The sequence below is a fragment of the Zonotrichia albicollis genome, chromosome 2, assembly GCF_047830755.1.
Source record: "Zonotrichia albicollis isolate bZonAlb1 chromosome 2, bZonAlb1.hap1, whole genome shotgun sequence".
In the NCBI taxonomy this organism is placed as follows: domain Eukaryota; kingdom Metazoa; phylum Chordata; class Aves; order Passeriformes; family Passerellidae; genus Zonotrichia; species Zonotrichia albicollis.
The window spans coordinates 35,275,508-35,297,405 of NC_133820.1; the positions used below are offsets into that span (position 1 = coordinate 35,275,508).

At 39.6% G+C, this 21,898-nt stretch overlaps 1 protein-coding gene across 8 annotated transcripts in view; it reads left to right on the top strand.

The window, feature by feature from the left end:
* The window catches only part of GRAMD1C (GRAM domain containing 1C), a 50,939-nt gene that overhangs the window by 9,718 nt on the left and 19,323 nt on the right, over positions 1-21,898 (top strand). For all 8 annotated transcript variants that reach the window (XM_026792837.2, XM_074534742.1, XM_005486141.4 and 5 more), the window contains 6 exons: positions 7,329-7,413; positions 10,143-10,246; positions 11,990-12,085; positions 13,242-13,322; positions 19,636-19,754; positions 20,964-21,084. In XM_026792837.2, the coding sequence (XP_026648638.2) occupies positions 7,329-7,413; positions 10,143-10,246; positions 11,990-12,085; positions 13,242-13,322; positions 19,636-19,754; positions 20,964-21,084 (606 nt within the window). The remainder of the gene's footprint in view (positions 1-7,328; positions 7,414-10,142; positions 10,247-11,989; positions 12,086-13,241; positions 13,323-19,635; positions 19,755-20,963; positions 21,085-21,898) is intronic.

Genomic DNA, 21,898 nt, shown 5'->3' on the forward strand with positions numbered 1-21,898 from the left:
GTTTTTCAGGAAAAAAGATATAGTACTAGTAATGGCAGGAGGTTTTCTTTTAATTGATAAGAATGTTATAATTTTGTTTCCCAAGCACTTTCAGCTGAACCCTGTTTCAGTGAAATGGGAAAATGAGCTAATTCTGGTGTGACCTTGAAGGAGAAATTTGTGAGAGTTCCTCACATGTTCTAAACTGAAATACTCTGTTACAAAATTCTTCCCAGTCTGTTCTACTGTTTTGGTTTGTTGGGTGTTTTGATTTTTTTAAAAATTTGTTTTGGGTTTTTTCCCTTGTTTTTTTTTTTTTTATAGAACATGAAAAATGTAATCTCTAACTGGTTATGCAATTCAAAGTTCTCTGAAGAAATACCTTTGTATTTTCAACACTAAGTCTTTTAATTTTCTTCTTGGGAAGGATGCCAGATTTTAAAATTCTTCACAAAAATGTTACCTTTGTTATAATTATATAACCTGATGTTAGCAGCATAGTATTTCATAAGATGTTAAATTTTCTTGTCTGTCAAAATCATACCTGTAACAACTTTGGTTGTGGATTTTCTAGGCTGTTTTGAGAGTCATACTTATATAGGTGAAGCTGAAGCATGAGACCTTCATTCCTGCTCTTGAAGGAGCACTGTGACTGTGGGAAATGACCAGGCCTTCTGTAAGCATTATTCCAGCTCAGCCAGGTTCATTTTCTACATGGGGAAACATTTGTGATCAGGTCTCCCTGGTCAGTAGTTGACCAGAACTGCTTTTCAGGAAAACAGGCTTTCACCATGTGCTGGGTCAATGCTGGCTTGGTGAAACTGGTGTCCATCTCAGTTGGTGAGAGCTGGGCTACTCCTGTGGGACACAGTGCTTTGATGTGTTCTACCCAGTCTACAAAATAAATGGAAATAGTCTTCCTTTCAGAAGCACCTCATTCAGTCACTTCCTTGTCACTGGGTGTCAAATGTTTTCTGAGTGGCATCCAGTATTTCAACAGCTCTCCATAATGCAATAGTTCTGAGGAGTTTCCATCTATGTGGATTTTTGGAAGCTCCTGGTGTTATTGGCAAGGCATAATCTGCCTAACATGTTCAGTGTGCCTGCCTGTGTGAGAATTGTGAGAACTATTTAATAGTAACACTTGTCTTGGGAGAACTAGGGATCTGTCTTTAGCCTTGTTTATGGGGTCTCGTAGGCTTAAAGAAACACAACTACCACCCCTCACTCCTCTATTCACCCCAACTTTCCTCACCCCCAATGAAACTAACCCCTGGAAGATACAGTAGCTGGAGTATTTGCCAGTGACTTGTATTTTAATATCCCTTTCTTTAAATTATACATACTGTATTTCCAGCAGAAGAAAGACATACTTTCACCAAAGTTCTTCTGGGTGCCACTGAAGGAGAATGCTGTTGTTTTTCTGCTCAGTCAATAAGAAATGTTAGAGTTCCTTTCTCGTTCAGCTTCTGCAAAGAAGAGGGGGGCTGGGCCACAGGAGCGGGGTCATAATGGCTTTAGTGCACAGCCCTGTGCCTGCCAACGGCCCTGTGCTTATGAGACTCGCCCCTCCGCAGGTAAGGGTGAAGGAAAAACAGCATATAATGAATATGTAGCTGTAGGTCCCTAAACATATCCCCCTCCCACTTTGACAAGGAGTTCGTTCACATTTCCTTGAGAGCATGGGAACTTTTGAAAAGCAGGCTTCTAAGGAATACAATGGCTGAGCAAACCCTGGCAACAGTTGCAACAGTTGCTTGGTTTCTTTTTTTTTTTTTAATTGGTTGACATGCTTCTCATGACCTATCAATTAAATACAACTGTGTGGATAAGCAGATGTGATCAAATATGTCCTTACTAAAAAAAAAACCCAACAACCAAAAACTCCCAAACACACACAACACCCCTCCCAAAACCAACAAAAGTGAACCAAAGTAGACAGTTAGTCACCTTAAGTAATGTCATGGTCCTGTGAGTGGTTCTTTCCCCATGTAAATTAAATGCTTTTGTCCTTCAAGAGAGAAAAGAAGATAAGTCACTGCTAGTAAAGCTTTTGAGTACTTAATGATTGAAAATTGCTCCTAAACAGGCTTTTTTTGAATTTTTTTTCAAGAAGTGGTTAGTGAAAGTAGATCACTGTAACACAGTAGATCTGAATTGTTTATGTACAACAAGATGAACTGAAGAAGTCTGACACTTCCAACGTACAGCCTAGTGCTTGGTGTCAACAGAATTGGGAAACTGTGCCCTGTAACTGCAAAAAGATAAGGCAGACTGGCAGTCATGTGGATGTGAGCTTTCACTGTGATTCTGTGCCTAAAAGCAATCTGTGATTCAGATTTATGTTTGTGGTAATTCCCGCAATGCTATATCTAGCTTTCAAGAAGGACACTGAAAATGAGAGGATTCAGAAAAGCCAGAAGAATAAATCTGAAAAAGAACAATCTTTTTGCTGATAGACTTGAGAAGCTTAATTCCAACCTTAGAAGGAGATACGGAGTAACTTGCTTACCATCTAAAAATAATTCACAAAGTAAAGATGAAGTTAACCAAATATACTAGCAGAAGAACTATCCATAGATAGGATGGATTTTTCCATCCAGAGTAACTTTTAATTTAAAAAGGTAAAATATATATTTTATTTTTTTCCAAAGAGAAATTTGGTCATTGCAGCTCTGCTTTTAAAGCCAGAGAGCTGTGGCTTGTATATTATAGATTAGATTGTATGATTAATGAACTTTTGTGGACTGGAGAAATGGCTGCAGTGGGATCAACATTTCTGTGATGGAAAGGCTTGTCAGATCTAGTACCTTTTACAGGTGAGAGATCATCTCAGTGTGCCATAGAAAGTGTTCCTGTGATAATAAGGGAGTCTGCCTGAATCTGTCCTGGAGTATGTGAAGTCTTAAGTTTGTCTCCCTTACACTGTTAAATGAGGCTTTTATTCAGGGCTGTTAACTTGGTTCTCATCTCCCCTAGTGAGTCTTTAATTTCACTGAAAGTGGGATCTCTAGTATGTTTTGTTTAGGTTCTTTTTGGGGTTTGTTTTTTTTTTTGCTGGGGTTTTTTTGTTTTTTTTTTTTTTTTTGGTAGGCTTTGGGTTGATATTTTTCCCTACTTTTACATCCCTATTTTCCCCTAATCAGATGCATTTAAAAAACATTTGCAGTATAGAGGAGTCCTGTATAAAATCCAGACTTCTCTCTGGCTGGGTGTTGTTTTTCTGGAGACTGTGTTCTTTTTCTTTCTCCTGATGCTAAGAAGGGTTTTATTATTCAGTAGAAATGCAACAGCTTTTGCCAGAATACTTAATGTTTGTTTTAATATGCTTATGGAAGGTTAAAATGTACTTTTATCCTAACCTCACTAATACCTCCAAATTTGTTTTTGACCATGTCTAGAAACGTCATAGGAAAGTACAGGTCTTTGGGGAATAGTCAGATGATCTTCTGTTTGGGGTTTTAGGGTTAGTGGCTTGGATTTACATATTAGACAGAGGAGCAAAGCTTTAAGTTCCATGGGCAATATTTTGATGGTTAAGTGAGGCTTCTGAGCATAAAAGAAATAGTAGTTTGGACAGCTTCCTTATAGGCTTGTTTGATTCTGGGACCCTGAGCCTGTGGTGATAACTGATTCTGAGGCTGAAGCTCAGTGGGAGGCATCTCTTGAAATGTGGTGATATGAGAGTTATTACCCTACTGATAAGGTCAACTTAGAATTCATAGCTGCATGTCACAGCTGTAGAATGCAAATCTTCAGGTTACCTGGGTTTTGTGATGTCTCAAAACAACGGGAAAACACTAACAAAACAAATGCAGAATTATTGCTGTCATTAGTGATTGTTAAAAAATGTGCACACCATTCTTCTGAAGTTGATTGCTTACTTGCATGCTTAGTGATATCTGCAATCAAATAATTTCCTAATGATTAGGATTTTTTTATGTACTCCTGGGAGAAGTTGTTGCTTAATTTTCCTCTGCAGTTTGCTAAATGGCTCAAATTGTTTGCAGTGGCTACACTTTGAAGATGTAAATGTGCAGGGAATCTGTTTTTCTTACCAGGCTTCTATCCTATAAATAACTCAGCTTAGTTCTATTTAAGTTTACATGTGTTTTTCTGGAACATGACTTTATATAGTTGAACCGTCCATTTCCAAACAAGGTATGAGAATCATTTGGTTATGTGTCTCCAATATCTGGTTCTTACATAACTGTCTTCTGTAAAACTTGTTGGTTGTCACTGAAAATGGTTTTCTGTTGATGCTATTTTACAGGTTTCTGGTTTATATTGTGGCTTCAGATGAAAAATGCTAATAAATTGTTGGCTGCACTTCATAATTTCCTTGGTGATTAAATATAGCATGACCATAAATGCCTAAGATTATCCTCAGGCCAAGTGTTTGCCTGATGATTTATAATTAAACTTAGAAATGTGTATGTATTAAAAACAAGTTGCTGTTTTCATCTTGTGAGTGCCATGCTACAACCTGTTTTATGCCTTTCCTCTTTTTATGTTTTATATTTCGTAACTCAGAGGTGGCAATCTGCTTCAAATACTGCCACATGTTGGACATTATAGTAGAGATTAGGAGAGATGCTGTATTCATAGAAATGTCTTGTTTTCTTCACTTTAAGGAAATTAAAGTTGCCAACAGTGTTAAAATTGCCCCTCTTGTTTCCCAAGTTTGTTGAGGGATCTCAATCACCAAGCCACCTACTGAGTAGGTAAAAAGTGCATATTTAAGTGAGCTAGTTTTCATGCAAAGGAGGGAAAAGATAAGGTTCAAACGTTTCAATGTGCTCGCATTTTTCTGCTGATGAGATAAGGATTCAGAGCAGACTCTGCCTAAGTGTCCTAAGAGCTCAGTAGAAATCTACCATTAATAAGGTTTTCTTATAGTCCAGTCACTCATGACAACGCTTCTAAATGCCAGCAAGGATTTCTAAGGAAAGCTGTAACACATTTTATGCTCTAGAAAATTTCAGTTCTAAGTAAAACTCAGTATGCTGAGTCTGGACTCTTGGAGCTGTTGAACTGGCTGATTAATGCATTAATATAAATAAGTCTGTGACACTGTGATGCTCCCCTTTTCTTTGATTCCCTTTGTCTTGTAACCACAAAGATGCTGAACTTCAGTGTAGCTCTTTGCTCTTGTATACATCATGTTTGAGAAACTACATTTCTCCTTAAAAGCATTGCTTCCTAAATCATGACTTCACAAATTGTGATTTTTGTTTTCCTCTCATGGCAAACTAATTCTTTTATTCCCTGTATGCTGGTGTTGGCAATGCAAGTCCAGACTTCAGTCAGCTGAGGTAGGACTGTTTGTAAACCATAGGGACTCTGGAACTACAGGTGGAAACTTGACAGGTGTGAGTTAATTTTTCATTTTTCCCTATGTCTCTTTCCAGAGTAATTGCAAAGAACTAGATTTCTTCAAAGCAGTGCAGATATTGGATGCTTTTTTTGGATGATCAGTTAAAAGTGTGCATTTCAGGGCTGGATGTTGCAAGCCAAGAAATCATAGCCCACCTACTTCAGCAGATTACATGCTTTCCAAGAATGTTGTTTTTATAATCACAGAAATAACTGAAATATAACTGGAGGCATTACAGTTTAGAGGAGACATGTCTAACATGTTTCTCTTTAGCTACACTCAAACCTTTCATGTTTACTTTTCTCAAGAGGGGAGGGGTGGATGTAATTTCTGTCACCATCCCTTGCTGTCTTTTTGCATTACAATGCTCAGAATATCAGTGGACAGCAAATATGTACTCAAACAGAGGTCAAACATATAGACTTCCTTTTATTCATGGTGTAGAAGGTAAATTGACTTATTTTTGAAGAGCTGATCTGTGTCAGAGCAACTTTGCTCTCTCACATGTTACATGCACTTGAACACTTGACTTTGAGGTTGCACTTGAACTTGCACTTGCTGTGGCCTAAGAGCTCAGTTCTCAAGTATAAGATGCCAGACAATTGTAAGATCTAAGTGTAGGGTGGTGTTCAGGGAACTTTTGAACTGCAAGAAGGAGGAATGTCCTCAGTGAAAAAGAGCAAAATGTGGGAATCTTGAGGAGGTGGGAGCAGTGCATTTGTTCTAGTTTATTAAAAGGCCATCAAGCTGAAGATAAGTCTGGGGTTGTCCTGGGTGTTTTTTGGACAAGCACAAACATAGTGAAAGGATAACGCCAACTAACATGCTGCAGGAGTGTGTCTAAAGTAAGGTCATGCAGTCAAAAGTAGGTCTTTGCCTCCTTTCTTCCTTCTTCCCCCATCCTAAATATAAATAGCAACTAATCTTGTGGTGGAGATGGTTTAATGGTGGATGTCAAGTTTTGGAGTAATGCAGGGGCTCAAGCAGAGAATAGCATCCATGTGCTTAAGATCTTTAGAAAGGTAAAAAAAAAGTGTGAAAGAGGCTTTTGTAGTATATTTATACCTGGTTCTAGGAACACTTAAAAGTGATTTCTTCCTGTAATAGTTTTAGTCCAGCTGAGTCATGGCCTTATACAGCATTTAGTTAAGACTGCCTCTAAAATAAGTATCCAATATCTGTTAAGGAAATAAAAAAATGATCCTCTTACAACTGAAAATGAAAATTCTATGCAGAATATTTTCTGGAGAAGGTGCTGAATCTCTTAATTTGTATGGGAGCAGGTACATTGGTTTATAGGAGTAAGGAGTTAAAGTCCATTGAGATAGTCCTCTGCTGTGAGTTTACTGCCCAATTTGAATCTTAAGAAAATCCTAGACAATGATCTCTTTAAAATGGGGTGAGCTGTAGAACATGACAGAAAATCAAGGAGTGATGGTGATGCTGCTATTCATTCTTACTGGAGGAAACTATTTTCTTTGTTCCTACAGTTCTAGTTACGGCAACTGTTGAAAAATCCAGTGCATTGGAGTATTCCTGAAGTAATATTCCAAGCAGACATTGATGTTCTCTGTTGGGTCCTTTTGTTCTATTGGCCTCCATGAGGGCTTGATTTTTTCTGTCACCTCTGTGTTATGGCCTTGCTGCCTTCTCCCTTGGTCTGTGCTAGAATATTTAGTCCCAAAAGGGCTCTCATCCCCTTACAGGGGGAGCAGGTTGCTATCATAGCACTGTAATGCCTTGTGACTGGCATCTGGCCTGATACAGGGAATAGTTTGGCCCATGCCAAATAAATACTCTTACATAAGTAAGCATAAAGTTACAGTGATGATCACATTTAGATACCACCTATTCTTTATTGCTCTTCTGAGGTTCATTTGTTCTTCAAGATAAAATTACACATCCAGTGTGAAGACAGTTGATGGCTGAAAATAAATCTGTTTGCATAACCTTTTACTGTTCTTTGTTGCAGCTCTCAAGTTCCACTTACAAATATAGGAGTGAGGAATTCAAGAGACAGTTTTCTCATCTGCCAGACTCAGAGAGACTCATAGTAGGTAAGAAGTAATCACAGAAAGTCTTTGTCGTCTGTTTGGTGACTTCAGATTGCAGTCATGTCAAAGCATTTTGTGGTTTTTTAATGGCAAATTCTGACTACAGGTGATAACTCCCTTTTCTCTTGTCTTTGAACTAGCAAAAAATACTTTCAAGGAAAGCCAGGTCCATACTCCTCCCTTCTACTGCTTGCTTTGTGGGAAAAATAAAAAAAGGAATGCTGTTTCTGAGACCCTGTTAACTACGTAGATCATCTTTAGAAAAAGCTTTCCCCTTTCTCCCTGGAACTAATACCCTTTCCCAAGGCACCTTGATTAATGTGACTCCCGGGACAGAGTGACACGTGGGTAGTTGTAATTTAAAAGACTATTTTTCAGATGAATGGGAGAGGAAAGAAGCAGGTGTCAGAGAATAATCAAACTGTGATGCATTACTTTTCTCAGCACTGAAATATTCCTCTTCCACTCCACTGCAGGATCCAAAGAAGGCAAGCATGTAACCCTACCTCCTTTGCATAGTGATGCACCTTATTCCCTTCATCACCGCCTGTGTTGTATTTATGTAACAAATACACTGTATATTTTCATACAGAAGTGGCATTGTGACTGTTTCAAGTTCATCTCTCATTTTATGCAACTTTTAAGGAAGTGAATATTGAGAGGCTGTTTAATGTATGCTTGGAGTATGCAAGCAACAGCTCTGAAGCAGTTAAATCCCTTTTTAGATTTCCAGTCTCAAGAGGCAGTTATCCTCTGAAATGCCTTATGCATTTTTAAAATACTTCAGTAGGGATGTAAAACAGAAGGAAAGGATATTACTTCAAAGCATTGTTTTGATGTTTCTCCTGTTGGATTGATGCAGAAAGCCATGGAGCAAACTCTGAAGCACAGTTTCAAAGGGACTGCGTAGGATTTAGAGAAAGATTTAGTAACGGGTTAATCTCAATCTGCTCCATAAGAAGCAAAGCCACTACTTTCATATAAATTTCTTTTACCCCATAAAAAGCAGTGTTTCCTTGAAAGGACATTTTGCATCCTCCGAGCAAGGAGCTCTTCCTTTGCTTGGTGTAGAGAAACTTGGTCCAGGCTTTGCAGTGCTCCAAGAAACCACTGCTTGCTGCTGTTCATTAAAAGAATTGTTACTGCTTCTGTTTTTAAATCAACTGTTAAAATTAGGTAACTATTCCACGGTACTGAACACTGTTTATGAATATTATGGAAAATAGTATCTTCTTAAAATGAAGGGAATTACTTAAACCTTCTAAATGGGAGCTTAAAGGAGTGCTATTATAATGTGCCTGAAAATGTTGTTTTCAAGCAGCATATTAAGTTACGGTTGTGAAAACTTAAAAGGAGAAATGCTAATCTCTTCCATCTCTTTTGATATTCTCTTTTGTGTAGGTAGGTCAGAGTAGGATTGCTCATCAGTTGCCCAACGATGACCTCTGTAGATCTGAATCCCTCTCCTAAAAAACGTATAAGTCAGATGCAAGCTTCTTAGTAATGCTCTCCTCAAGTCCTTAACTTCAAACTCCTGTAGCATTTTGGTATCTGACAGTTCTCAAGCATGCACTTAGTTCTTTAGATTTAAGCTTCTGTAGTTCTAGTTGTATTTACATCTCCAAGGGCTTGTATACATGACTCATTCTTGTTATAAGGAAATTTATTTCTGCTCGATTATTTGAGGAGGAAAATGCTAGAGAATTTTAAAAATCATAATAAAAGCTTCTGTAAATGCAGATTTAGCTTGAAGTTAGGATTTTGGGGACTCCTGAAATTCTTGGGTTTTGAACAAGAACTGTATTAATTATGTTCTTGTAGAGCACAAAATCAAAATTTTGGCTCAGACAATACCAGATATAAAGGTATTAGATACCTCTAAGGGCAAAATCACTAATATATATTGTATCAATACATACATTCTGCATATTTTATGTACATTAGGTACCCTTCTTTAGGTTGGACCTTCCCAAAGAGGTCCATCTTAATTATCTAGCAGCAGTTCTTCTGAAACTTCCTTTTGTTTCAATCTTCAGGCTCTGAAACTGGGAAAGCTCTGAGATTTTTAAGAAATGCAACTAAATCCTCTGCTCTTGTTCTTATTTAGCAGGTATCTGATTATGGGTAATTACATTGTGGATGAAATCCATTTCTCAATAGGGGTGTTTCGGTCAGAGATAGAATGATAAAAATGATAGCTTCAGGAAATACCCCCTGCCTCAAGAAGTGGATAGCTTCAATCTGCCTGTTAGTGTCTCACTCTGCAGATAGTTTTAGCTAGTGATAGGATCTGTTTAGTAGAAAACTATTATCTTGCTGCAACATGAACTACTGTTGCGTAGGAGTTAACAGTATAATCTGTTGTACTATAAAATGTTTGTGTATTCTGTTGTTTAGATGCTTTGAAGTTTGACTAAAGAATACTTCTCCCATGTACTCCTGGTCTTGTCTGACACTTCTTCTCTGAAAACCTGAGATAGTACACAGGGGAGGGAATTATAATAGATGGAATGCTGTCCTCACATGGATGTACCATCAACTCTGGCTTTGGGCTGTTCCCAGAGCAATGGTCTGGATGCAAGCCAGTACAAGTCTGCCCTTGTAGACTTCTTAAAAGTGAAAGAAATGGCTTTTTATTGTATTGTAATACCCATTTCATTTCAGTTAACAGGTTTGGGTCAGCTGTGCTGCAGTCAGTGGGTGAGTAACTTGCTCTTGGTCTTTGTACACAGATTACGCCTGTGCGCTCCAGAAGGACATCCTGCTGCAAGGACGCCTGTACCTCTCTGAAAACTGGCTCTGCTTCCACAGCAACATTTTCCGATGGGAGACCACAGTAAGATCTCTTAGCTCACTTGAATCCCACCTTTTCCATGTCCTATCCTCTCAGGATATAGGATTAGAGTCTCTCAGATATCATACTAGTAACTCTGGGCTGTGAAGAAAGAGCCTGCATCCCTGAGTGGAAATTCAAATCCATGATGTAAAATAAGAGTAGCAGGGGAGGCATCTGAATGCTGAAGTAAGCCTGTTCAGTCTGCCATTCAGCATAAGAAGTTTAGGAATTATGCTAAAGCTGGCTTTTTAGTTCTGGTAATGACAATTTGCCTTTCCTTACCATGCAAAATTGTCCTATAAAGGAACGTAACACATAACCTCCTACTGTAAGACCTGGGGCATGGCATGGTACACGGTGTTGCCCTATTCAGAACTCTCCAGTATTAAACCTTACTTGACATAGCCTTACATGTAAATATCAGCATCTAAAAATAGCTGAAGGGAATAGATAAATGACTTCTGCAAGTTCTCATATTGTGGTCTATGGCTTTTGAACAGTACAAGCAAAGGTAGATAGGTATTTGTGATATGTTGGCCCTTTATTTCTATCAGATTAGGTTAATGAGTTTAAATTTATTCATTCAGACGCAGTTGTTGCATCTGCTGCAGAACTTGCATGAAACAGTGAATAAGAAAATGAAGATAACCTAGCAAACAGGATGGACAGGTCAAAATGTTCTGTGAACTATGAGACTGCTCATAACTTAAGTCAGTATCTCATATTTGAGTGCTCTGAAATATGCAGGACAAACAAAAAATAGCTTGTGTATTTAAACCCGTGAGGGGCTGTAGAAATACTTAACTGAAAACCAAGCTTAATTTCATCAGATGGATTTGATGATTGAATATGTCTTATTTTAGATGTAAAATTAATTAAAAAATAAACTATAGTCTTGAATATATAATCTGTTCAAAGACTGATTGGGGTTTTTTTTTTTTAATCCAAAACAGCATACATCCTGGTAACCTGTTTCTGCCTGTCTAGCAGGGTGATATCTTCAGCAATAGCTTTAGGCAATCTGAGCTCATCATGGTAGAGCCAAGTTTGGGACCTCATTAGCAGGCTGTGTTATTGCAAAGAGGGAGGGAGTAAGTGGAGAACTTCCTGCTCACACAGGAAAAAACAAGTTAGAGCTGTACCTTCCTCCTTTCTCAATGCTGAATGGCAGCACAGCCTTATATTCAAGAGAAGAGCGGGGGTAGGCTGGAAGGAAATAGCTTCTTGCAGCCAGTCAGACCATGTTCTTCTAAACAGAAACATTTCAACTACTAATACACAAGTCAAATGTGCCTAGAAAGGCAGAATTTCTTGCAGTGACAAGACTGCAAATAAAATTTTGAAAATTGACTACATTGTAAACATCTGTGAGATAGATGAGAGAGATCAGGTAACAGACTATGTCCTGCTTTATGTATAGCATTCTGATTGGGATTGACTTTCAGATCTGTGATTTGTGTTTGGTTGGGATTGTGGCTGGAGGAGTGGAAGAAAAGCAGAAAGTACCACTTACTTCCCTAGCCGCAGTCTGAAAGAAGAGGAGATGACTCTTAAGTCACCTCAGCTTCTACTTTGAAATGCTTGCTGTTAAAGCAGCAAATGGAGACAGTAATTGCCTTTGTGATCTCACCTGAATTGCATCCCAGAGTTTGGAGTTAGAGTTCTTCTTGCATGTTCTGTAACTTCTAAATTTTTAGTCATAAGTTATTTTTAATATGTCTTATTAAATGTGTTTCTGCTTAGATTTCTATTGCTTTGAAGGATATAACTTTCATGACAAAGGAGAAGACTGCTCGTCTCATTCCAAATGCCATACAAATAGCAACAAAAGGAGAGAAGGTAAAAATCTATTTTTAAATATATTCTTGTTAAATGATAGAGTCCTGAACACAGTTCTTGTTCTAGTCTATGTTTGCATAAGTACTTCCCTGTCAAATGTTCAAATGTGATTTGGATTAGAAGGCAGATTTAGATTTGCTCCCTGTGCATGTTTGCTTGCTAATTCAGCTCCAGTTTGACTGCAGAATCCCTTAGTGGTGTTGATGCAGTAACCAGAAAGTAAAAGTTTGTCTCACCTATTCAAAGGAAAACTAATTCAAAGCATGAATTCAGAAGGTGTATTCTTCATACTGGAAAAATATCAAAGTCACTGGATTTCAAATACTCCTTGAAGAAAACTACTGAAAACAAAAGGACTGTGATGTCATGGGTTTTGAGTAATGGAGAAATTTACCCCAGAACATGTCCTGGGAAATGAAGTTTTTAGGTGTGTATTTGAAAAACTGAAAAGCATGATGCAGTCTTATGTGTAATACACTTTGTGATTAGTTCTTCTGTAAATGCTTTAAAAATAATAATTCTTGGCAAAGAACAGAGCTTTCCACTGTGAACCTGGAGCTGTTCTCTGGGAAGCAACTGGGATTCATCATATTTGGCTGTTCCCTCTCAATTCATCCAGCATTAACTTTCATTGACAAGAAAGATAGACCTCTCTGCTAAAAAAGCCCCAGCTTTCCAATTGGAAAGATGCTAATACTTGAAATGATGCATATAATTTGATTTCCTATTTTAATTATTTCAATTTCACATCATCTTGTGTGAAAAAGTTAGTAAAAGGCTTATGGGGCAGAAGAATGCAAATAGCTGTGGCTGTGGCCTATGAGAAACAGGCATATGTGTTTCTGATTTGTTCAACCTTCTGTGGGAAAAATTTAGGTGTGTTTAAGTTGAGGAGGGAGCTCTTCCTTTATACCAAGGGTAGTGTCATGGCCAGAACAGCATGTGTCTTCATTTACTGTGTGGACATTGGGGAAAATCATTACTGAAAGTGATTCAAACTGTGGAACCTGAGGAATATGACCCTAGGTTTGTTGAATGTGAAATGAGTCAAGCTGTTACTGATGACCTTGTGCTATTCAGGATACAAGGAAGCATTCTGGGATTCCTGAAAATAGCTGCATGTGAGCTTATGTTTTACTTTGGTTTTTTTCTGCAGTTTTTCTTCACATCATTCAGTGCAAGAGACAGAAGCTACCTCAGTATCTTCCGTTTGTGGCAGAATGTGTTGCTGGATAAGGTAAGCTTGTCTGCAACACTACCTGTGGTTAAGCAGCCAAATCAACTTTTTCTCATGTTGACAGATGTACCTCTGGAGAATAAGAGACTAGAAGTTAGCTTTTCCTTTCTGACTTAGAATTCTAATCTGATGTTCTGCTTTGATTCCTTGTACTTTAGATCACAGACAAAATTCTCATCTTTTCCTTCTCAGACTGCCACCTACAACTCTGCTGTTGAAGGAGCATTTTGTCTTTCCATATAGTTTGCATGCTTCTCTTCACTATGAGCTCAAGCATATGTTACTAAATTGATATGCATTTGCTTCACATTTTCTATGCCTAATTTGTGATCAAAAAGGCAAGAGATTTTCTCAGTGCAAACTTCAAGGAAAAGAGGCCAAAACTCCTTCTTAGATAAGTTAGCTGAACCTTTGCCAGCCAACTCATTACAACTCTGCTGACCTTGCATAAATGCAATAAAAGCAGGCTGTATGATATGGAAGTGTATTTTGGCAACTTTGGCTAGTTAGCTTGATTTATATTGCAATTTGTGGATACTTGAACTAATCTTTCTAAAAATAGACTGACACGTTTGCAGAACATCATGAAAGACAGACAAGACAATTTTTTTTTGTAAGAAAGACAGTTTTCTAAACCAGTTCCTTCCTGTTTGTCTCTCATGGTTTAAATATTTCAATTCAGTTGCAATTACACACCAAAATATCCATATATAACACTGCAATGATCCCCAGAGGTTTAAAGCTGTTTTACTACTTACACATAGTAGCTACACTTTTTTTCTTTTTGTTGGATGAATTTTAGGGCAGACTAGAGGCACCTTTTGTCAAAAAAAGCACTGAAAATAAAGGCAAGTGCTATTTAAAGCAAAACCAATGTTTCTTGCAAATCCCTTGTCCCTCAAATCAAATACTATTTAATTGTCTTGAATCCAGCCACAATGTACTTTGTCACCTTTTGACAGAAAGGAGCAACTGGAAGTAACCTTGCTTTCTTTCATTGTGCAGAGCTTGTCAGAAATGGCACTTATGTTATTCACTTATTTAGTTTGTGGTGCTGGAGGGTCAATGTATGGACATTCAGGTATACAAACCTATCCTAGGACTGGAACAGAGGTAACAAGCTTTGTGCTGTTCAGTATTAAATTTCTTGTGTGTTTCTTCTCTGACACTGAAATGAGTGTCACGTTAGGATCAAATTTTCACTTGAGAACAGTAGCAAAAGGATAGATAAGAAAGCAGGAGGCATGGAATGCATGCAAGATGAGATGAATTAAGCCAGCAGGTTTTAGGAACCAGTGCATTAGAGTAGCTTGGGAACTATCCTTATTATTTCTGTCAAATCTTGCTGTTAGCTTGTTTTCATCCTCACTGCACTATGTTAAAAGATAAACCTGTTCATGAGAATTTCTGCTTGGGCTTCTTAGTTGTAAAATGGAGCATGGTAATGAAGTGTATCTAGGCTTTTTAATATATTATGTTTAGAACTATTATTGAAACAGGATTTCTGTTAGGTTGAGCTCCTACTTCTGAAACGTAGTAAGGACTTCTGATTCTCTGCTAGAATGTGTTTGAGTCACCTGTCAGCCTTCTTTATGATATTCTTTACTAGATCAAGCTATAGAGGGGCACTGTGGAGTTGAATGTAGAAACTGAAGTTGTTGGAGCTGGATCCACTGACATTACTAGAATGGCAGCTGTCTACTGAACTAGTAGTAAAAGAGAGCCCTTGGTGTTTTCAAGCAGTTTTGCTGTTTTCTCCCCAGCACTCCAATGTCAGGAACCGCATACATTTGGAAAATGTCCCATACACCTGAGGCCCTGCCATGGTACGCAGCGCCTGACCGTGCGGAGTTTGGTGTTCCTGGCTTCAGCGATCAAAGGGATGCCATCAGAATTTGTATGGCTTTTGACAAAAAACAAATGTCACTCTGGAACCAGTTCCAAAAGGAGCTGGTTTCCTCTGCCAATAGCTAAATGTTTTGAAGCCTGTGAATAGCTTGTTTATATTCTGGAGCACATCTTCTAGACCTGGAGGTGACATCCAACAGTTAAATTATGAAATAAAGTTGTCATCAAAAGTACAAATCTTACTTTAGGTATCATAGTGCTGGTTTGCACCACCTGACAGTGAAGAATCTCCAATTTTCAGGATTTGGATCCAGGGGACTGGAATTACATTTGCTTCAAATCATGGTTGTACAGAGGTAAATTTTAGTCCCTGGCCTCCTCAGCGCTTCTGGGCACAGATTTTGTGCTATGAAGTCTCGCCTCTGAGGAGTGACCTGTCTGCTTTAGCTGATTCACCTTAAGCTTTCACCACCTGCAGAACTTGTCAGTGGGGTCAGCCTCATACCCTTTCCCAGATCTCCATCTGGTGGCCATTCTGCCTTGTACCTCCCAAATACTGCATGTCCTAGGTGGTTGAACAAGTAGTGCTCTGATAAGTCTGCCTTTCTGTCAGAAGTGACTTGCACTGTGCAAGAGAACCAGCAAATGGTTACATGCTATTCTGTGTCCAAACTTACTTCATCCATCAAGATGCTTTCCCCCAGCTTTGCACCACTGCTCTGACAGGACTCCTAGGCCTCTTCAGCTCAGTTACAATTTTGTAGCTCGTAACTTCTTCAGACCTTGCTCAGAATACACTATAGTGTGTTTGGTGCCCTTCAACTCTAGTTCCTCTGCAAGTCAGTGGGTACTTTCTTCTTAACATGGGTCTTTCTTAGGCTTTTTCATTTTTAAACGTCCATGGAAAGACTTTTTTTCTTTGAAAGAAAATTCCACTTTATTTTTTTTTTCCATCCCTGTTGCAAAACATGTGCAGAGTGAGTCTTGTAGGCTTTTACCTTCCCATTGTGTTTTAAATGATCCAGCATCATGGAAAATAAGGAATCATTAATGCAGGTCTGGAAGAGACATGACACCGGTCTTGATAAAACAGATAGCTGCTTCCACATCCACTGCAGCTTTCAATAATACTTTAGTTTCTAAAATCAGCCAAAAATCCTATTTTGCAGTGGGCTTTCCAGATTGGCACAAGGAATTTATTCATGGCTGCTATAGACAATAAGAGCAGTGCCATTCACAGTTTTGCTTTATTTACCTAAACCTTACAGGTGTCAAATATCCTTCAAGTTTAAGGGAGAAGGAACAAATTAAAATGTAATTAGGCAGGTCATTCAAATCCCAAACAAACACAGCGCTCCTTATTTCTAATGGAACAAGATCTTAACTTAATCGGTCTCAATTCCCATGAGTCCTCTGCCTTAGAGTTGGATTTATTTTCCTATTGTTCTTCTTATGCTTTGCTGGGTAGAGATTTGCACCTGTCTCCGAAGACATTGTAGCAGGTAAGTCTAGAGGTGTGAGAAGGGACCAGAATTTCTGATCACCTGGGCTTCTTGTGGTAAACATCTTCCAGGACAGCAGTTCTGCCTTCCCCAGCAGTTTCTCAGGGAAGGTTGTGAAAAGAGAGATGTTTATTTGCACCTTTGTGTACAACAAGATTAATTTAAGAGATGAAGGAAGACTTGGTTTGATTCTGAGCTTCATGTTTAGGCAATTAGAGAGGGAGTTTGCTGTTTCCCTCCCCTGTTCTGCAAACAGAGTTCTGTATCAGAGTTGACTGGTAGAAGTGTGCTGTGTGGTGAGGGCTGTCTCTTTAGTCAACATGTATGGCAGGTCTTGTTCTTATTTCTGCATTTGTCCAAAGAGGGTAAAAATCATCAGCTTTGCTTCTGTCAGTGGTACTCTGTAGTATTGCTTGTGCCATGACACTGTTTTGTCTGGCATTAAGCAAAATATTGATGATCTGTGCTCTGCTTGAAAAGACAAAAGTGTATCCCAGCTGCTTCTTGTAGCCTTTGTTTTTGTATACAAAGTGAACTGAGGAAAAACGCGGTGTAGACCATCACCTTGAATAGGCAAAGTAATGAATGTTTAGATTTTGCCTTTCAAGCTTCAGAGCTTCTCTAAGGCATCTCTCAGAAGCAGAAGTCTGACCCAGAAAATTTATGCCCTTTTTTGTTTTCAAAACTGACTGGTTCTGATACAATAAAGCAAGTCTCCTTTGATCTTGGCTTGTGACCATTAAGAACTTAGTATATCTAGCTGAGCTAGGAATAATTGAGCAGAGTGGAAGAATCCTGTTTTAGAAGCAGAAGTTTGTAACATTGCTTTTACAAAACAACAGGAAACAGCTTTATAGATTCCTTTATAGAAGCTGAAAAGCTTCTCTGCTTTCCTCGAACTGTTGAGCTGACTGTAAAAGGGCAGACTGATTTGCCCATAGACAAAACATACTGGCCAATTTAATTAGCAACGTTAACTCTGTGCCATTATGACTGGGAATCAAGGCATCGGCAATATTGGGCAACAGAAATGAGAATGGCTTTATTTCTGTCCTTTGATTCCTAGGTGGAAGGTGTGCTAGCTAAAGATTCACCTCAGTCGTATTTTGAAAACCTGTGATATCCGCCCCTGGTTTTGGCCATTTAATAAGAACAGCTGTAGGCAGTTGTTTGTGGTTATGAGTTTATTGCTTCAGAAGACAGAATGCCTGGGGAAAGTAAGGCCAGCTGTAAGTGGATGCATGTGTTTCAGCACTGCATTGCTCTGTACAAACCCGCATGCAGAGGGAGGCTGGCATTAGCTGCTATGACCCTTGCTTTATAGCTGTGTGTTTTGTGTTTTAATGTTTACTTTGCCCTCGCTAGGATTAAATACCTTGAAACCGATCTCTGCCAATAGGATTCTTGTTGCCAGCTGCTTTCTGAAAAGCCCGAAACCGTGTTGTGCTGGAAAATACCCGAGAGAAAAACCCTTCCTGGTCCCCCGAGTTGGGCTGTTTGTCGCGGCCCTGGGGGGAGCGGTTCCCGTGCCTTGCGAGGCGATGCAGCGCGGGGATGCCGCAGCGGGGGCGCGGCGACAGCGGGATCCCCGCGGGGCCCGGCCCGGCCCGGCGGCCGAGATTGGCTCTGTCCCGCCCCGGGCGGGCGGCGGCAGCCGAGCGAGGCGCCGAGCGAGGCGCTGCCCCGGCCCCGGCGCCGCCGCCCAGCAGGAAGTGGGAGCGCGGCGGCAGCTCCCGGCGGGAGCGGGGCCGGCCCGGCAGCGGCGCTGCCCCGCGGGACGCGCCAGGTGGGTCGCGGAGCGGGACGGGGCGCGGGCAGCGCCGGGGCTGCTGCGGGCGCGAATTTACATCCTGAGCGCGGGTCAGCTCCTCCGTGCCTGTCTAAAATTGCGGGTGCTGTAACTAACACTCTTCAGGTGAAGCAAGCGGGTGGAGAGGATCATTTAAAGGCCTTTTAAATAATGCATGGGTATTTAATGTCATCATTTCATGCAAATAGTAAGCGCTACTTGTGTTACTGCCTCATTAGCACAGTTCTGTTCCCTTGATCAATATGGATGGTGGCCGAGGCACATTTTCCAGTGTGGTGTCTCCTGTTTTAAGATCGCTAGTATTTCTCTCTGAGCTCTGTTAAATACCAAAACTTTTATTTCCTTTCTTTCTCTTTCTTTTTTTTCACACCCCCTCCCCCCCAAGCTCTTTACAGCCAAGGTGGACTTTGAAACTCATTGCTTACTTTGCAGATATGAGTGTGTCATACTACTTTCACCTCCAAGCTTTCCTGACAATTTAAGAGAAATATGTCTCAGTAGGTGTGGGAATTCTTGGAACAGGATAGAGATATTGTAAAGAAGGGGAAGACTTAGCTAGTCCTCAATTAAGGTAATCCTGAAGAAATGCAACTACTTTTCATTAAGAGGATGCTGGTGGTACAAAGTGAGGACCTTCTTGGCAAAGTGTCCCACCTTGGCAAAGTGGACATTTGGCTGACCTAGACACCAGTGTAGTGACTGAAATGCTAGCCTCCCACAATTTGTAAAGTACTCTGAGCATCCTCAAGAAACAGGTGGGTATCTGTTAAACAGTTTGTTGAGAATCAAAGAGGTAATTACTTACCTTGTGCCATATCAAGTGAAGTTCAAGAGGGAGGTACCTTGAAGGTACCTATGAAAATATTGGTGACATGTGAAGAAGCAAGTAATAGCTACAAATGTGTGTTTTCTTAAAATGATGATTTTTCTTACGCCTGGTATGGTTGGTTGAACAGCAGTGGGAGTGTGGAGTAGACAGGAGTACAGTTGCCCAAAATGCTGAAACCCAATCTCGGAACGTGATACCTGAATGCTTTCGGTCCTTGTCAGAATTGAGGTTAAAGGCTGTGGCGTAATACAAACTTGTTGCTGTTTTTCCTCCAGTGCCTTACTGTTCCATACCGTGGTTCTTGACTAGCCTGCTTTGTTTCAGAGGCTGACCAAGCAGGAATTCTGGCAGCTGGTGCACCAGAGCTATGGCTCTGAGCTGGGCCTGAACAGCGAGGAGATGGAGAGCTTCCACTCATCGTCAGAGGACAACGGGCAGTCTCGGTAAGGAGAGGCTGAACAGCCTATTGAAACATCTGGGGAGAAGCAGTGTCCTCTTTCTTAGAAACTCAGTTTCTAAAGAGCTGCTGTAGCCTTACCAGAATGGTTGAGCCTGTAGTAAAAGGGTACAAAGGTCTGAACTGCATAGACTGAGTGTGCATGAGAACTTAACTGTGTGAATTTGCTAAAATAGTAGCAGTGAAGCTGAGGCCCCTTAGAAGAGGAGAGAGGAACACCTTGTTCTATCCCTAGATCTGCTTGGGGACCAGCATAGGGTAGCTTAAATAGGAGCCTTTTTGCATGATGGTGCCTAGTCCATCTAGCACCTTTATGCCCTTCAGCAGTTTGGAAGGTTTGCATAGAATGCAGCTATATTATGGTTCAGATGCTTTCTTTCTTCCCGTCCTCTGTGGAGCCTGAAATACTTGTTTTGCCTTGTTCCCCCAATATCTGATGTCTTAGCTTATTTTTGTATTGTCCTCAGTTTGAATTAAGAAACAGGAATAATAATATAACAAGTCAGAATAGTTGTAATAATAATGATGTGGATTTTTGAAAGTTTCCTTGATTTATTTTTTTGAACAAATGTGAACTGATTTATGACCTGCCAGTGTCAATCTAATAACAGCACTTCACATACCTCTGTGTAAATAAGTATGACTCTCCAAAACGGAACAATGTAATTTGACTCTTTAATCCTGTGTTACCTGAGTATGTTTGTGAGAAAAATGTCTTCAGTTCATTACAGGCTTCAAAAGATGTTCTATTAAGTATTTTTGAGGGGTTTTTTTGTTTGATTGGTTTGGTTTCTGTTTTAGGTTTGCTTGGATTTTTTTTTTTTGTTACGTTTTGGGTTTTTTTCTGTTAGAAAGTCGCAACTTTGGAATAAGCTATGCAGGAAAAAAATTATTTTCTGACACTTTCATAATGCTTTTTCTTTCCAAACTAGGTACAAGCTGTATGTTTCCTCATTTCTCACAGCACTCACTTTCTTGGTGTCATTAACCTTATGATCAGAAGCTGAATGTTCTGAGAGGTGGATGAAATGAGAAAGATGGCTTGATATTAATGAGCTGTATGTAGGAAGAATGACTTGATAGTTTTTAATGTTATCTGAACAGCCATGTTTTCAATGCAAAAATCCCACGAGACGCTTTCTCGGATTTCTCAGTGCTTAGATCTCCAAAGATATCTTCTTTTTGCTTTGGACAGATCCAGCATTTGTGATGATTCTGGAGAAAGGGATGAAAAACTACCCAAAATGATTGGTTTAGTTCGTGAGCCCACACTTCAAACAGAAGGAGAGTCACTCAACAGACACATGTTGCCAGGAGTAAGTGCTGACACAGCCTTTCTTGCTGATAAGCATATGTGCTTAACGTGTATGTCTGCAAACATAGGCTGAATGGAGATTGTAACTTCCAAGGAAGTCTTTGAGAAGTCAAGAATGTTTCTTAAATTTGAAAATGAGCAAAATTCTGTGTAAGAGAATATTGTTGGTATGAGCTTCAGCAGTGCTCTGTCACTAATTCGCTGCGCAGCCTTGCTACAATGCTGAGGCTTATGCCCTGGTCTGGTTTTTTTTTTTCCCCTTTAGAAACAATATCTTGGTTTTTCTTATCCAGTTCCCAAGGGGACCATATTTGTGTTTTATCCAAGTGCTTTTTGAAAGTAATGCCTTTTTCACTTCCAATGCTTTCTTGCTTGTGCTTATTTGTCATTTAAAAAGATATCTCCTCTTATTGTATCTCCTATATATAAGGCTTATTAAAGGATAATTACACTTTGTCTTCCTTGCCTTCAATGGTCAGTCTGCTGTTGTGAATATATTAAACCTTTTTTAATGCTTCAGAAGGAAGGGGAAAGTCCCCCCACTTGCTATAATAAGGATGAGTTTTACCTTGACCTTGATGCCTTGGGTTAGTACAACTACCAAGCATGAATGCTCACTCATGTTCACTCATGTTGTATGAATTTGTGAATGTGTTTGGCTAGTGTGAGCAGCAAGTGCATTAGTAGTGATATAAGATGGGCACAGTGTCTAGCACAGTTACTGGGGCTCCTGTGTGCAGCTGTAGTCCTAAAAAGTTGCAGATATTGTCTCTTGGTTATTAGGTGTCCCAAAGGTCTTGGAAAAGAAAATAAAC